Source organism: Nesoenas mayeri, assembly GCF_963082525.1.
Source record: "Nesoenas mayeri genome assembly, chromosome: 5".
Classification (NCBI taxonomy): domain Eukaryota; kingdom Metazoa; phylum Chordata; class Aves; order Columbiformes; family Columbidae; genus Nesoenas; species Nesoenas mayeri.
This window is the reverse complement of record NC_137548.1, coordinates 42,894,451-42,912,279: the sequence shown is the minus strand read 5'-3', so window position 1 is coordinate 42,912,279 and position 17,829 is coordinate 42,894,451. Positions and strand designations below refer to the sequence as shown.

The 17,829-nt window shown below is 44.3% G+C and overlaps 1 protein-coding gene across 1 annotated transcript in view; it reads left to right on the top strand.

Moving 5' to 3' along the window:
• Positions 1-2,155: 2,155 nt before the first annotated feature.
• LRP4 (LDL receptor related protein 4) overlaps positions 2,156-17,829 on the top strand; it is a gene marked incomplete at both ends in the record, with an annotated part of 81,826 nt that continues 66,152 nt past the window's right edge. The window contains one exon of the mRNA XM_080344929.1: positions 2,156-2,240. Coding sequence (XP_080201055.1) covers positions 2,156-2,240 — 85 coding nt within the window. The remainder of the gene's footprint in view (positions 2,241-17,829) is intronic.

The following is a 17,829-nucleotide window of genomic DNA, read 5'->3' as shown; positions in this document are numbered from 1 at the left end:
ACTCATCTCAACTGCTGGAAGACTGTTCCATGACCTAAGTGTATAATTACCAGAAAGTTCTGGGCCCTATGTCTGTACTTCATCATGTTCAGTACTTCAGCATCTAAAATTTTCACATGCTTCTGTGAGCCTGAAGTCAGCAGGGCTCCTCTGATTTATACTGCCTGAGAATCTAGCCTCGGTAGAGAATATAAACATAAATGAATTTTGGTTATATTGCCCTGTATTTTAGGGGGATGCAGTGAGGGTTTTGCATGCTTAGCCCATCAGCCAGCACCCAGTCAGTGCTGTTAACATTTTCTCTCCCTTCTTCAACCCACTGTTCCCAACTCTTCCACGTCAATCATCTTCTACTCTGGTATCTTGGAGTTTATTCCTTTAGAATAATTGCATATTCTTTCCATGCCTCATTCTGTCACTGCTCCGAAGTCAGTGTTAGCATGGAGAGGTGTTTTAATTTCTCCACCTCAATCAGTCCCTCTTGGCTACCTGTATTTGTTGTTACTCCTCTGCCACGCTGTACACTTTGCCGATCAAATGTGAAGAATTCAATGCAGTAGTCTACGTGCTATTGGACTCGTGCTATGTAAAGTGGATCTATTCCTACCTTGAAGCAGTGATTCTGCATATAAAGCAAAAAGTCTGTATCTTTTAAATTTGGGGGGCCATATATTGTAAATTTATGCATGATTTGGAGATTACACTTTCTTATGGTCTTCTTGCTCTTGGGGGTTTTCCTCCTCAGTGAAGCTCTGTGTTGGATTATTTTTTTCTTTACGTTGAGCTCAATTTGTCAATATTCACTTCCTGCTTTAATTTTATGTCGATGGTTTTAGTAATATCCCTTGTCTTCACTATTTTACACTTGTTTAATAGGACTGGCAGAATTGTCTCAAATCACATGCTGTTCTGTTCACCTGCTCTGGTGATTCTTTAAAGGAGAGATTAATTGCAGCTTCCTCTTGATTAATCTCTGTGAAAGCTTTAAATAAGACCATTCCTATCACCAGCTCTTTGGTGTCAATTTGACAGAATTCCCATCTTCCCCCTGTGGTCAAGGGTATGGGCTATCTGAATCAGCTTTCCATTCAAGTTAATACTTTGAAATCAACTGAGATTAATTATTTAACAACAGTTTCTTGCGTTGCCAACCCTGTGTGTTAAAATGTCAAATAATGCCACGGAGGATGATAAAACTGGCTTTAACGAGGGTGTCCAGCGAAAGCCTGTCTGCTTTTAAATGCAGCACAGAGACCAGAAGGCACATAAAACAGTTGTCCAAGTGTTAATTTCTGGTCCTACAGGCAACGATCCTAGCTTTTCTTTTAGGATATCCGAGATTCACACATAATCGGCTGTCTCCGGACGCCGCGTCTGTAAGGAAAACCCCAAATAGTAGAAAACTTTTAATGAACGGAGGGGAAAACGAGACGTTTCCCTTAGATACCAACATGTACGCTGGGCAAAGGGCTCGGAAATGAGGTGCTTAGAGGCTTTCAGTTTCTCAAGGGCGTTTGGCAAACGGTGTTGGGAGAGGGAGAAAGGCTCTGCCACTTGTCTTGGGTACTGACGGCCACCACAAGCCGGGAAGCGGTGGCAACGCACGGGGAACCGCTCAGCCCGCGGAGGGTACCGGGCAGCGCTGGGGCGGGCAGCCGAGATCCCGGGGCGATGCTCCTCGGCGACGCTGCGGGAGCGGGGACAGTGAGGGCCAGCATTGACAGGGAGAGCCCCTAACACCGGGGCCGCTTTAGGAAGGGCTTCCCCGCCCGCAGCGAGGGAGCCTCACCCGCCGTAAGGGCGGAGGGGGGCCGGGGGCGCGGGGTGAGCCCTGGGCTCTCGCCGCAGTGCCGGGCGGGGGCCCCAGGGGATGATGAAACGGGGGGGGTCTCACTGCGGAGCCGCTGCCCCAGGACCGCCTCTGCCGCGCCAAAGTTTGCAAAGTGCCTCGGCGCTGGGGGGAGCGGGGCGGGGGCTGCCCCGGCGGGGCTCCTCCTCTGGGGCCGGGCCTGGGCTCGAGCCGGGCGGAGCGGGGAGCGAGCCCCCAGCCCCGGTGCTGCCAGGGTTGCCGACGGAGTGAACGGCGGCCAAGCTGGGGTGCTGCGCTCAGGGGGAGCCCGAGACGTCGCTGCGGGCGGCCCGGGGCGCTGCTACCATGAGGCGGCGTGGCGGGGGCTGCCTCTTGCCCGCGCCTCCGCAGCTCCTGCTGCTGCTGCTGGGAGCGCTGCTCCGCGCCAGAGGTAAGCGGCTGCCGCGGCGCTCTCTGCCCCGCGCGGCGCGGGGGGCCCGGCCGCCGTCCCGGGGCTCGGCGGCGGGGAGCCTTTCCCGGGCGGACAGCCCTGCCCCGCCGCGCCGCTTACCTGCCCGCGCCCGCCGGGCGGGGAGCCCTGCCTTACTCTGCCCCGCCGCCGCGCTTTGTCCGTGCCCCATCCCGCGCCCGGCCGCGGCGTTCTCGCCGTCCCCGTGCCTCGGCGGGCCGGAGCCGCCAGAGTCCCCCGGCAGGTCGGGGCGCGGGTCCCCGGGCGGCGCTGCCCTGGCCGGCGGTAGCAGAGGGTCCCCTCTGCCCACGCGGCCGCTGCCCCCGCGGAAGTTTGGCGGCGGCGGGCGCGGGCTTTGTTCCCGCGGTGCGAGGGCCGGGGCGGGCGCGCAGGTTGCCTCGGAGGCTGCCGTGCCCGGCGTGTCGGGACAGCCGCCGCTCCGGAGCAGGAATGCAGCCGCGCACCCGCCGCCACGGGCCCCTTAAAGGTACAGCCCGGCTCCGCGGCGGCGCCCCGGGCTCCTTGCCTCGGCGGGACTGGGAGTCCTCCCGCAGCGCCCTGACAGAGGGGGGTCCGGGCAGGAGCGGTACCAGAAACAGTGGCGAGGGGACGGGCTGGCTGCGGTCTTAACGAGCAGGGAAACAGTGCCATGAAGTCTCGGCGGTGAAAACTTAGCTTTGTGGTTGCTCTATCAACTAAAAAGGAATCGCTGTTTCTTCTTCTTGTGCGGTAGTGCTTTATTTTACAAGTGCGCCCGGTGGAGTAGAAAACATCTAAACGTTTCACGGAATTGTTTATCAAGAGTTTGAAGGCTTTTGGGGGAGGGGAGCGGAGTGGAGATACGTACCTCGTTTTTCTCCCTTCACTCCTTTGGCAGCTGCTGTATAATTTCACCTATCCGTTTTCTTCTATGCTACTCTGAAATTACAGGAAGCATTTGCAGTAGTGCTGCTGACCTCCATCATTCTACAAGTATTGCCTCTGGGGCACAATCACATGGGGTTTGGGTTTCAAGTAATATTATTTCTCTTCTAACAAGAAACCTAATTGCAGGCAGCTTTGAGGAAGGTGCTAAACCAGCCTGGAAAGGCTGAGTAGAGGGCTGCAGTTCTATGTATCAGAAAATCTGCTTTTTAGAAACCAGAAGTACTCTTAAGTTACCAAGTGCCACATGGATACTTAGCTGCAGTCTAGGAGTGGGAAGGATCTAAAGCAGAGATCTTAGTGTAGGTGCAGATCTAGATGTGTTTTATTTTTGCTGTTACCCAGGTGCTCCTAGTTAATGTGTCTGGGCTCTTAACAACCATGTGGGGGATGTCTGATTGTAAAGTGCAGGTTTACTCGGTTGTGCCTTGATGTCTCCAGGACACTTTTTATGGCAGTTTGTTTCTCTTTCAAGTAGTTCTCCCATCAGTGCGCTTTCCTGTATTCTTTTGTCAAATTAAAAGTGAATTCATGATTGGAAGTGCCAACTGCTTCCAGAAGTGAGCATCCTCTCTTTCCTTCATGGGGAGATACATTTTGCCATAAGAACACAATTCCTCATCAATGTTTTTCTTATTTGAAGCAAGGGAAAGTACAAGGAGGTATCAGGATGGATGTGTCAGAGGCAATGTCAAAGTTTGTAATGAGTTGGTATTCCTCCTCTTAGCTAGAAATTTTTAATTGTTGTCCCTTAGAAGTACCTTTGCGGGTGGTGTACAGCTCAACTGTCATAAAACCTCCACAGCCACAGAACTCACAATGCCAAACAGGTAAACTGTTAGTAGCTCTTAGTCATTTACCATTGTACCTCAGTACAGGAGCAGGTAGAGCAAACAAGTTCACAAGATTGACTTTTAACCCTCCTTTGGTGAGTAATGGCACTTAAAACAAGAGGTCCATAGGTATTTTGAGGTCTTGTGTTGGAGGGAAAAACAGTTATATAGAATTTAACGCTAATGGTGTGCACTGCTGCTGCGTGGTGATGAAGAAGGGCCTGATACTATGATGGTCTGTGTCAGTATAAATACAGAATGTCACAGAACCTGTCTGGGTAATGTGCTTGCTGTTCTGACTCCTGGAGCTCTGCCAGAAAAATACATAGCTAATATCAGAGCTTCACTCCTCAAACATCTCAGCTACATTGTAGAGTCACAAACCTGAATGTGATACCCGTACAGATGTAGAGCTTGCAGTGGTTCTCCTCAAGTGGGCTTGGCGTTGCTATTTGTTCTACATCTCTCAGTCAAGTGCAAGATGCCCATTTTCCTCTTGTCAGCTTGGAGCTGGTAACGTTCTGCTTCCTGAGTGTGCTGAGTGTGCCAGGGTTTATTGTTGATCAGGTTGGATGATAGATGATATTCACAGATCTCGTGATCACTTTGAATTATCTTGACTGTTTCTTTTTGTCAAAGTGGTGACAGCACTGAGTAACGCCCCTGATTTTCTAAGATTGAGAGATGCAGTAGGAGCTGACAAGTGTTTTTGATTTTTTTTAAAACAATTCCGTGTCTACTAAAATGTGGTAGCATTAGTTGAAAAGCATAAATCTTCCAGTATGAAGTTAACATTACTCTTTTAATTTAGTGTAGATAAGCTTTCATTTGTGTGCTTTAGCACTGGTTTCTGCAATAGAGAATCCCTTCTTGCATCCTGGGAGTGTGGGTGTATGATGCAGCAATCGAATTAATAGGTGCTTAGTTATGTAAAGTGCTTGCATTTCCAGAGTGTTTTGTGAACCTCGAAGAGGGATGTTCTGTTTATGTGGGCCAGAAAATGGGATTTCAGAAAACTTGGAGCTGTTTCTCTACATTCAGTTCATTGAAGTTACAGAAGAAAATCTGGTTGGGTATAAACATTATCAAATTGTTTCTATTTCAAACTAGAAGGCAGTACTTGCTGTATGTTAACTAGAAAAAAAAAAATCGAAGTGATCTGTATCATGTTTTTACTCCTAAAAACCTGTAGTTCTCCAGACTGGTGAAATTAACATTAAAAAATAATTAAAACATTCATTCTGTGAGAATGTTCTGTAGTCTGATAGTCCTTTTGAATCTTCTTGTGCTCTTGTGAAATAGGCAAATATTATCCTTGTTTTGTAAATGTGGGAAGTGAAGTAGAAATTGTCTTGCCCAAGGCCAACTCCATTTGCCCTAGAATGCAACTTACCATTGAACACAATAGAATATATACTTCATAACACTCATAAAAGCTGATAAAGAGATGCTATCTTGAAAACCAGTCAAGGTTTTAAAAACAGGTTTAAAAAGTAAGTGCACATCCTACACCTTCGTTGAATTCCTCTGCTGCTTGTGACCATTGTGGATATTTCTCTTTTTAATAATACTTCAATTTCTCTTTTTGATGATCAAAAGTTTTATAAAACTGCAGAAATTTTACTGACTCTCCATTGGAAAGTAAAGTTTTTAAAAATAAATGTATAAGAAAAGCAGACCCTTTATTTTTCTAGTCCTCTTTTATTTCCATCTTAGCTATTTGTGATGTTATCTGAAGGGGTTTTACATAGTGAGGCGATATATATGCACTGACCATCTTTTAAGATGTCTGGTTTTACCTGATACAACATCCAGAGCTGGAGCTCTGGCATGCAGCAAACCCACTCCATTAATTGGCATACTGTATCTAGTGGCTGTGTTTCGCACTAATCATGGCAGAGAACACTAATTGTAATTGTCATCCATAATCTAATGCGCTTGATGGTTAGGCTCTTGCTTTTTGTGTCTGTAGTGCCTGTGGTCCTTTGCCATGGCTGTTACGTTAGACATTCCTCTTTTATGGGATTTTGTTGTCTATACTGTGTGAAGACTGGGCATTATAATGTTTCTTTAATCTCTTCTGTGTATGTTGTCTTCACTGTAGATTTCCATTTCTTTGTACTAAAGATACTAACTCTAAGGATACAGGAGCTTGTGATTCTGTAGGCTTATGGTTTATTCATCCTGTATATCTGGTTGCTCTGGGACTGTTACCTTGGGAGTATTTGGCTGCCATCCTGTTGTGAGTGAGTTCATGTTCAGGTTTTTCAGCTTTCCAGGCCACTGTTATGCAGAACTGCTTATGAAATGCTGAAGTATTTCAGCCTATGTATTTAGGCTGAGAGACTCTTGAGCTGCAGTCAGTATTTCTGTGAGGGGCAGAACTCCTTGGCTGCTATGAGCCTAGATGAAAGGAGACTTGCTATGCAAGAGCGTAAGACTTTATTTACATCAAATGGAGCTGATGTTTGTGGACTTTTGCCTTGCTAAATTGTGGGTTATTGAAACTTCTCTTATCAAGGAAGAAAAAGAAAAAACGGGATTGAACAGTTGGGTTCCTGATTCTGATAGAATAAGATACAGGATATAGCAGGGTGCTTAATGTTAGCACAACTTCAGGTCATGAAAGGTAATAACAGAAGGTTCTGTTTTTCATGAGGTGCTTCTTAGGACAGTAGCTTTTTCTGTATTGAGCCATCCGTCATCAAGTCATAAACCATTAACGGACTGTATTGTAGATGTATATTAAACGTTTGTACTGCAAATTGTAGTTCTGTCAAAAAGTGTATGACAGAAGATGGTGTATGTTCTTGTTTCTCAAGCTGTTGTATGCTAATAGCAACTTTCTGATGCTGGAGTACTCAGAAGAACCAGGTATTCCCCCTGAGTGGGTTAGGGTAAGAAAAAGTATGAGCTCCCTGTACTGTAGGGATGAGGTTGTTTGAAGAAATGTTGTCCAGCAAAGCTTCCAACAGGGAACATGTCTACCTGAAAACAGACCCCATATTCTGTAGCGTCAAGGTGAAGTTTTACTCCTGGAGTCAAATTTACCAGCAGTGAGAGGTCATGGTGACTCTAGGCAGGGGAGACCCCTCTGCTGGCTACCAGCGTGGTGACTTCCTCCCTGTGCCCCGGCAGGGCAGAGGCTTCTGTGTCTCTTTGTTGCTGCCTGACAGCCCCTCCCGGCTGCTGGAGCTTTCTGTTTCTATTGCATAGCAGCAGTTCTTTAATCAGAAATCTTGTTAGTATTCAAGGATAATTGATCCGACTCTCTGGTAGGGGGTGGGGACCCAGCCTTGCGTCCTTCTCCTACTTGCCACCCCCAATTTGACCCCTGTTGTCTCTTTGTTTTCTCCTGTTAAGTTTGTGCCAGTGATGTGTGTGTGTGCTGGTTTTCCAAGCAGCCTGAAGTTGGCTGTAACCAAGAGCAGCAGTTAAATAGAGCCCGATTTCCCTGCTTCCTGGCGTTTACTTGTTCGACTCCATTTTCTGGTCTTCTGTGTTTTTGATTTGCACAGAAGGAACTTACTCGGTGCCCCCGGGCATCTCTTAAACCCATTAGAACAAACTCCATTATTTTGCTGTACTTAGAAATCCTCCTCCTTTAGTCCCAGCATCCATCAAAATAATGTATCCTCTGTAAGGCCCTCTGGAAAATGTTTAATAGGATCTTTTCAAACTCAAGGAGAGTTCCAGTTGGGAAGGGGGAGGGGAGAAGGCTAATGGAAGATCTGACTGTGACTTGCAGTAAGCCCGAACTTGGCCTGTGTCAGCTCTCCCTTCACCTCCATGCTGAGGCAGTGCTGAACAGAGTGGATCCAACACTGGGATCAAAGCTGGAAACAAAAGGCTTTGGGAGAAAAATTTCCCGTCTGGCCAAGAGGCAGCCACACAAAGGTGGTGCATAATTTATCATTCGAGGTTTATTTCTGCTGTGTTCTTTCTGGAGAGGGAAGGAAAAAAGAAGTGACTCTCCTGCTGTTTTGAAGGGGATAAGTGATGGCTTTGGAGACTTGAGGCAGGAAGAGGCTACAGATACCATGGAGAAACTTTTTCAGTGCAGTTTGTACCCAGCTCCTCTCATCTTAGACGTGGTCAGACATTATTTCTGTTGGGGGAGAACCCTATTCTTGCCTTTTGAGGTTTCAAAGAGTGAGTACTCTCTGGTCATCCCCAAGTCTCAGTGTATGGAGTGGTGCTGCTCTTGGCAAAATCAAGTTCTTTGAATTTCTGAGGTAGTTTTCTTGCCTTAAGGATTGGTCTAAGTGCTGTGGCGCTGTATAACATGGAGGAAGAGGCTATGTTTGCCCCAAAGGGTTTACAGTCTAAATTAGATATCTGACGTCTGATAAGGATCAGGGATGTGATAATTCTAATGAGATAGATAAAGTCCAATATTAAAATAGCATAGCTTTCTAATTAAATTTCCTTTAGCCTTAGTTCACTGGGAAAAGCTTTTGAAAGTTTTTCACTCCAATAATTTCTTAGAACAAAGATAGAGAGGGATTTTTGGGTAGGAGTTGGCATCAAAGGCTACTGAAAGCTGGTAACTGCAGAAATAAGGATGAGGAAGCAGATGCGAGAGTAGTGTAAACCATGAGGAGGTGGGAAGGGGATGTAGGAGTACAGATGTTAACAGTAGCAAAGATCGGCATTTTGGAAATGAGAGCCAAGGACTCGGGCTGGCAAAGGAACAGAAGAGCCGTCTAAGGAGATCCAGGTGGAGTAATTATATGGGATCTGATGGCAGAAAGAGTTGTTCATTAGGTAGTAGAAAAGATGGAAGTTTTGGAAGTGAAGATGAGGATTGAGCAGAATTTAACTGCTGAGGCAAGGAAAGGCTTACTTTAGTAATACTTTAAAGGAGGATGTGAGAACTTGTTAGGGATCCTCAACAGTAGAGTTTCTGATCTAGTGGGGTGATTTTATGAAATATCAGAGCTTAGCAGTGGAAGCAGAGATGGGGAAGAGAGAGTGATATTGGCATAGTGCTGAGATGGTGAGCCCGTGAGATAGTGTACTGATGGAGCTATCTGCAGCGGTGGAATGTGGGACCTGTCAGGCTTGGGAACACACACAGCCAGAAGGATTTTTGAGTGGGATGTCCAGGAAGATATTTTGGAGGACAGTCCTGTCTGGAAAAGTATATGAAGTGGGAGGGCAGAGTTGAAGAGAGAAGCTAGGAGGTTGGAGACTATTGCCTGGAAAAAGGCATAAAGTGAGAATAGGAAATTACTCTGGGTTTGGAAAGGAGTCTGGGTACAGAAACAACAAGGCTGGTGGCAGAAAATAACACCCTTCCTGGAAAAGGAGACTTCTTGTCCTCATCTCCATTAAGAACTGCTGTGTGAAGGAGTGAGTCACTGGTGAGAACAGTTAAAACATAAACGTGATATTCTCAGCGTCCTTCTCTGAAAGGCTCATAAGAAGCATTGTGTGACTATGCAGGAGGGCTAGAGAGAAATACGCACTCTGCTCCTTTAGCCTGAATCTCCAGCTCTGTCAGTTCATTTGACTTGGTGACAGCTGGTTGTGCCTGGGAGACGTTCTTGCCTAAGTTGCAGCCATTCACTGCAGCAGAACTGTGTCTTGTGGGATCTAGGGTTAGAATAAAGTAAAGACACACCTTCATTATTCTTCTTTGTACTCCCACCCAATTTTAGTTCTGAATTTCCATAGCTGCTGAATAGTCAAATCCTTTCTTTGCAACTCTGAGGGCAGGAAAAAAAAGAAGTCTCGGGACTGTCATTTCCTGCTTCTGTTCCAAGCTCCTGAGGATGAGCCAGGAGGTGGGATAATTCTCTGAATTAAAATTGCATTTTTTAAAAGGAAACCAGCTTTACTGCTGTCCTTTCTTTGAGATTCAGAGTTTGCATCTTCTTCAGGCTTGACAAATTTAGGAAATGATTTTTGAAGCCTGTTACTCTTGAAAACCTTGAATACAGTTTCTTATGGCTGGAGGACATGCCCCTGATTTATGCTGCCTTTTGAAAAGGGCCTTGATCAGCATAGTACCTGTTAGCATGAGGAAAGATATAATGGATCTGGCTGTCAGAAAAAAAATGCCAAGTTTGTGGCATGAGAAAGGAGGATGGATTTGAGGCTGCCATTCTGCAAGTTTTAATAGCCAAGAAGCAGAAGAGTACAGTAATTGGCAAACAGGAATGCTAGTGGACTATCTGCATTTTTGTCATGGATCTCAAATAGAAGTATTCAGTGTCTAAATCTTGGAAAGCATTGTATGGGAGTAGGTGGGAGACTAGGTGAAGTCTTCTGACGAGGGCACTAGTCATTGCTCTGCAAACAGACCTAAGTTTAATACAAGGGAAGAACAGGTTGAATGAGAGCTGTATCCATGCAGAGTTCAAGTGGTGAATGGATTTTTCTTGGGCATTGACTTGGAAGCAGGGAAGGACTGAATTGGGCTGGTTGGTGCCGTTACGGCCCTTTTCTATCTTTGCTGGGCCCTAGGGAAGGTTACGCTTGGGTCTGACTTCTTTCCTGTGCCAGTGACCGACCAGCCACCGCAAGAGGGTGTTGACTCATGAAGAAGTGATTTCCTGAGCAGTTAAGATGTCTCTACCACAAGGGTGGTAACCTCATGTGTTGTGCCAGTTTGAGCTGTCACTGCTCATGAATCAACACCAGCCGTAGGCCTTTGTTCACTGCATTTTTGAGTGTAAGGAAGAATTCAGACCTGCAATCAGCCTTACCTTAAACAACAGAAGGCCTTTAGGCCTTTTGGGTGGTGGTGTTTGTTTGTGGTTGTTTTGTTTGTGTTTTTTTTTTCTTCCAGACCCAGGGTTCTTTTATCTGTGGAGCTGGCGGATCTCCTGCCTGTGCCTCAACTCCCCTGCAAGGGCAGATCTGTGATCTTTGCATCTTTATGAGTTACATGGATTAATTTCTATGCTACCAGTACTCGAGCAGGGAAGAACAACCTTGTTGATCCTTGCCTTCTGCAACCTTCCTCTGTAAACTTATTTGCCTTGAAGTGGCTCATCCATTCACAAGAGAAGCCCATTGTTTCTCTGAGGGTTCTCTTGTTTGTGACCTGCCAGCTATGAACTGGAAGATGAGGAGTTGTAGTCTTCTGCTGCTCTTAGTGCTAATTCAAGACTAGAGCAATATAAGCTAATTCGTTAAGTTTTCCAGTCAACTGTCCCTTAAAAATATATTTTTCATGCTTCCTTTCTTGCTTCTTATGGTTAGTTCTTTCCCCACAAATGTTCAGAAGTCTGGGAGAAAACATTGAAGCTGGAAAGGAATGTCTAAAAAACCAAAAAGTGATATTTCTTATGATACTCTTTAGTAACCTTTTGTAGGTTAGTTGTGCTGAGGAAGCAAACTCTTGATGATGGTAATACTTATGCTGGAGAAAGAACAGAAGCTCAGATGATTACTTTCTGAGAAATGACCCATAAGCAATTTTTGTGCTGCAGATGCTTTGTAACAGTCTGGCAGGGAAGAGTGGGTGGCAGACACTTGCCTACTTTAAGTACTTGTCGAAACTCCCTCTTTAGCTTAATCAGGCACACAAAGCCAAATCTAACACAGTTACAGTTTAAAACCAATAGGAGATACAGGGCAAATTAAAGCTATGTACAATCCATCAGTTGTAGGATAAAAATAAACATAAACAGTACTCAGACAGAAGCCTTCGAACGAGGAAGGGAGTGAGGCAGAGATGACATCTTTGGTATGTACATCTTGACTTACCTGCTCAGGTGAAACAGCCTCTGAGCTCAGGCTTCTGCTTAAGTGACTGGGACAGCTGCCAAAACACTTATATTTGCTAGCTAATATACTGCAGTGCATTGGTCCTGCAGGTTAATCTGGGAAAGGAATGGAGTGATATCTGGATTTGTTTGGGGTTTTTTCTTGAGGCATGTCATAACAACATGCTCTGCACCCTGTATGTCAAGATTTCAAAATAAATGCTGTGGTAAAGCTAAAACTGCCTATTAAGGCGTTGCGAGGAAAGAGGGCCGTCAGAGTTATGCCACAGAAGACCAGATATGCCTGGGGACCCAGCTCTTCCGACACTGCAGGCTGCATACCAAGGTCTTTAAGGTATGTGCTGTGTGGCTCTGTGCCTTTTACAGACAAGCATAAGGGGAGTGGCTCTTAGAAGGGAAATGACAGTAACTCCATAAGGAGAGGATTATTCTATTGCAGGATGGGGCTGGGCTGAGGTGAGCATGCAGAAAGGTCCCTCTGCAGCCCTGCTGTAACCAGCCTCAGGAGCTGCTGCACACCTGAGACTCTGTGCCAGTGTGGCTGTGCTGGCTGTGTAATGACCCTAACAAGTAAGACACATTTCAACTACTCAAACCATGAGAACTGAACACAATGCTGAGATTTTCCTACTATAGTGTTTGTGGCAAATTAACCATTTGACTCCCACAAGAATGAACTCCAGAGCTCTGGATGTTCTTGTATTGTAACAGAAGGGAAGTTAACTTTTTTATTTTCAGATGTGCAAAGACATGATAGAACTACATCTATGAAATCTACACAGTAATGGCTAAAGAGTAGAACTGGAAGGATTTCCATTGCTGATCTTTGCATAAAAAGACTTGTTTTTGGTGCTATCTCAGCCAAAGCAGCAAAACCTGTCTCAGCCTAAACGTGCTAGAGAACCATAGATTGAAACCAAATGAAAATGCTGTCCGTTCCTACAAAAACATTGTTTCTGGGATTTGGCACTCCTTTTGAGGTTAATGAAGCAAATAGCTTAATCCAAAATTCATCTGTTTGAGAAACTAGTCTGAATCTAAACAAGAACACAAGTTTCTGTAACGAAAAAAAAGTCATCCAAACCTACTAGCCAACTAGACTGCCACAAGTTATTGTACGCAGTTATTATGCTGGCAGATAGTACCAAAGGAAATGTGCAAAGTCAAGTCGGATTCTTACGAAATACTGAACTGGCATGTGCAACTTTGAATTGGATACAGGGAGAACACCATAAATCAAACAGTAAGTTTGTGGGAAAGAGAAGTAAAAGGAGAGACTGAGAAGGAAATATTCTAATCCTGTGAATAAAATAGAAAAGAAGATTAGAGAGAGCAAGAAAACACTTATCTCACTAGAAATACAACATTATTCCTTTGAATATTTTCATTTCTATTGTTTAACTCCATGCCAAGTGGCCTTCTCTGTTGGAACCTCTGTGGAGGCAGGCGCTTCATAAGTTGAATCCACTCTTGGGAGAAGCTGAAGTGTGCTGGCTCGTACATGTGGGTAACACTTGCAGAGCTTATTTTGCCAATAAAAGTGTCTTTGAATTGACTGTGGTGGGATGTGGTGCAAGTTCTGATGCAACATGAGGCTTTTTGTAAGTGCAGATCTTGATGAGAACTCATCTCTAAAATCTCTGGTAATTTTGTTTTCTTGTTGCTGTTGTGAATTGGCTCCTTCCTTTCTGTGGTCCATTGTTGTATGGTTGGTGTTTGAAAATGAAATTTCTTCCATCTGCTTAAGAAATTTGATTTATCCTTGGAGGCTTGAACTACTGCCTTTGCTAGTAGGAAATAAACACTGTTCCAACTGTCCCTAATTATCACCTACTTGCCTTCCTGCAGATCCATGTCTCTTTCAAGAGCACTAGAAGAAATGTCTTATGGATCACAAATTGCATTTTTCCCGCTCCCCTATTCCTTCTTCTCTATCAACTTAGTCCTCTCCCCTTGTTTAAACTTTCTAAATTAAACATACCACTCTGAATGATTGGCTTGCCTAGAACACGGTCTGTGGCTTTTTTTAGGTGACATTAGGAAACTAACTGCAAATGACTTATAAGGGCCCGTTACTGATTTGCAGTAGGGCTTAGTGGGAAACATTATCTTCAAAATACCATTTTTAAAGTAATATAAAGCCCATATTTTGGAATATCAGAATGAGAGGAATTTTTGTTCCTGCTGCCTTTTGCTTTCAGATTATTATTTTTTGGTGGAGGTGCTTGGATGTTGTCACTGCTGAGGACTGTTCTCTGCCCACAACGTGTGTGGCTCAGCCTCTGGCTGCACGGCTTCCTTGACCACAGGGTGCGGTTTCATGTTATGCCTCATCTAGTATAACTGTGAGTTACCCCCCAAGAGAGGTCTTGCCCCCACCTCCTGTTAGTAGGTCTGCTTGCATGTCTGCTGGATAAATGGCTTCAGCTTGTTGATCTCTCATAGAAGTGACCTGCAAAATGGTGAAACCAGTGACACCACAGGTCGTGTGGCGTTGGTAAGCTGAAGAGAATTGCTTTTCAGTGAGCTGATCAGCGTAGACCTGATGGAAGAATGGAGTGAGGCAAGACCAGCTGTTTTTTCGGCACTAGCTTGCTGCTGCTTTGCTTTGCCTTCACACTAATTTTGAAAGACTTCCTCTGGAAACAAGGGAAGGTGAGAATTCAAGCCCAAGGTTCAGTTTTTATGGCTCATGTAAGCATAAACTTCTTTATTGTATTGTGCTAGTATGACGATCTTAGTGCTGGATTAGTGTCAAAGTGTGGTGAAAGATCAACCTATAAATGTTGCAGCTGGTGCTGTGCATTAATTGGTGATGCCGTTGTGTTGGGAACTTCTAGTCATTAAGACTGGAAGCAGACACCTACTATCTCGTTTTACTTGGGCTCACACAGGCTTATGTTCTGAGTTGTTGCCAGAGACATGGTCCATCTGATTATGAAAAGCTTTATCCCCTTGCTAGTACCTTGACTATTCTTCCTTAATCTTGCCTTGTAAATGACTGATGTCTGGCAAAGAGGTTTTTTTTTTGACCCATATTTGCAGAATCTGGATCCAAGTTTTGCTTGCTTTTGTCACCCTTCTCCACTGATGCAGCGGAGTGTCGTGGTTTGGGCCTGGGCATGGACACAAAAGGAGGCCCAATCCCACCCTCCTCCAGAGCTGATGCAGAAATGGCAGCACTTACGCTAAATGTCTGGTTAGTCAAAGGAAGACAGAGCTAGCTATTTGGAAACATGAGCTGCCCGAACAGCCATTCCTTTTCTCCTTGAATGAGTATGTGGCAGGCTGAAGAGGAAGATCTACATGGGCTGCATCTCACACATGAATTGTCAATTGGATCATGTAAAGATTCACTCTGATGGAAATCAGAGCTTCACAGTGTTACATGCAGCGTGTGTGTACAATAAGGACAGTGCTTCCTCTGAAGAGTTCATAATTTCTACATGTAATAAATTGAGAGATGTATTGAACAAGAGAAAAAAACACAATGAAATACTGATTAACATAATAAATAGAGGCTCCACTTAAATGCTATGCATTTGAGTCCATATGTTGATATTCCTAGTCCTGTTCTCTGCATCCCCAAAATATCTTTGTGTTTGAGCTGCCTTTCTCTAATTTTTTTTTCTCTCCTCTGACATGCTGCATGCAACATTTTCACAATTAAGTAGACGCATTTGTTATGTTTGGGGTCTGATACTGGGAGAGTGAAAATTCTTCTCAGATGTAATACTCTTCTAAGACAATTTATTTGCTGTTTTTGTCCTAGATAGTGCATGTTCCTATTATCTGCCAGCATGTTCAGTAAATGGTTAGCATTAGTCTAATGAGGGGTATCATGTCTGAACCCAGCTTGCAAAGATCTCCTCTGCCTCTGTGACTCTTCCACCCTTTCCCCTATCCTGACAGTAGCAGCTTGTAGGCTGGATCACAAATGGATATTTAACCATGTAACTGCAAAGATCAAGAAATTTGAGAACAGAAGCATAACTTGGACTTGTTTGGGAATCCAAGTGTTAAACCCTGGATTCCTGACTTGGGATAGTTTAGCTGTGGCCAAATTTAAATAGTAATTATTGAATGTTTCTTTTTGCTGCTTTGTAGCAGCAAGCTAAATTGCTGGGTAGAATTCTGTGAATATGTACGTAATTGGCTTCAGTGGCCGTATTTACCCAATAGCTTAAGTGTTTTTTCCCCATAACCTTTGGAGATCATCTGTACAGAACTTAACTTGCGAGTGTCCCCTTTACAAGCTGTGACATAAATGTTCCCTATGGTTGTTGGGCCAGGTGTGCTAATGGCTAGTTGTTTTGGTTTGGTTTGGTTTTTTTTTCCCCTAAAGATAGTTGACCACTCAATTTTGGACCCTACAGAATTTTTTCTTGGAAGGGTAAAGAACTGAACCATGGTGACTGGTTTGTTAAGAGTTGTTTTTGTCTGCATACTGAAGTCAGTGGCTTTTTCCCAGATTAGAATGTTGCATTTTTAAACATTTACTGTACTCAAGAGCAAAATTATCTAATTCACCATGTTTATTCCTTTTCATAAGAATTTTCAGCTCAGTAGCATGGGTATCCTACTTCTAAATGTACAAAGACTTGGTAAACAGACTGTAAGAAGAAAACAACTCTTGAGCCACTGTAGTAAATATGTCTGTAAAGCCTAAAACAGGAAATGACCCCAACTTCTTCTGTCAGTTTTGCTCTGAGGCCGTGATTCTGCAAGCAGTGAAGCAAAGGGAGGAATTAAACTGGGCTGAGTGAGGAGGAGCTGGAAGATAATGTGCATCTTTATTGCTGTTCATTGTCCACTGGACCTTTTCCCGTCTGTTTTTTACGAGGCTGCACAAAGCTGTGCCATCTCATGGGGGTCATGGGGCTGGGAGTAGGGGAAGGAGGGCTGGGAACTCTTTATGCTAGCACTACTGATAGATATGAAACCACAGCCTTGAAGTTTCTTTCTCTTTTTGAGCAAGTATCAGTGTGTTTCTGGAGGACCTGGGAGTTGTGTTATCACTTAAGCATAGTCAAATGAAGGCTGCTTCCTGTCCTTTGCTTATGGTGCACAGAAGAGCGTTTGTTTTGGAAGGATATCTGGCAAAGAAATCAAGAAAGTAGGTTATAGCATGAAAGGCAGATGATATCTTCCTCACAGAAAACAGTTCTCTTCTTCTGAGGACTTGGTACCTAAATCATCTTGTATGTATTCCAGTTTGCCAAGTGTTTGTGCAGTTATAAGGAGGGACATGGGAACGATTTCCAGGATAATGTTGCTGTTTGTATTTCCACATTATTTGATAGTGTACAATAAAAAAATGGAGGGAGGGGAATGAACCTCTTGGCACACTCATCAGAATTGGAAATTAATGGACCATGTTCGATCTTGGAATAAAGGACCAGGAGTTGGGAAAGGTGACTGAGCTCAGCCTGTGAGATGTATGTGCTATCATGTGTATGTCTTAGTGGCGTATTGTGTCTTCAGTAGATCTGATCTTGACTCATCAAGGCTTGTTGGCTGTCAGGGTCCAGATGTACCAGATGTTCTTGCTTAGAGAATGATCTGTAGGAATAAAGGTTATGTTCTTACAGTGTCTGAGAATGGCAGTGTATGGTACCAGAAATATTTAGCAAATTTAGTCAAGATACAGACTGCACACTAAGGCCTTTTTCCCCACCACAAAAATATCTCTGTTTGTTTGTTTGTTTGTGGTTTTTTGGTTTTGTTTTGTTTTTTCTTGACTGGAAAAAGTTATTTTAGTGCACAACCATTAAAATGGATTACTATGTAACTCTTCCACTTAAGAGTGGAAAGAGGGGAAAAAAGTCTCTGTCCAGTTGAAAATAATTCCCAGAAACTTCTTAAGGTAGATTGTAATTACTGGAGATAAAAATTCTGCTACAAATAGAAGTAACTGGATGAGTAGCCCTGTGTTCTGCTGTATCTTTACTGTTATCCAGTCATTTTAGGTAGCGTTTATAGCACTGATGGGCTTGAGTTGTTCTTTGGTTAGAGGAAGTACTCTGTAATTGACTGAATAACATCACTTCTTGCAATGCCCACAAATCATCTCAA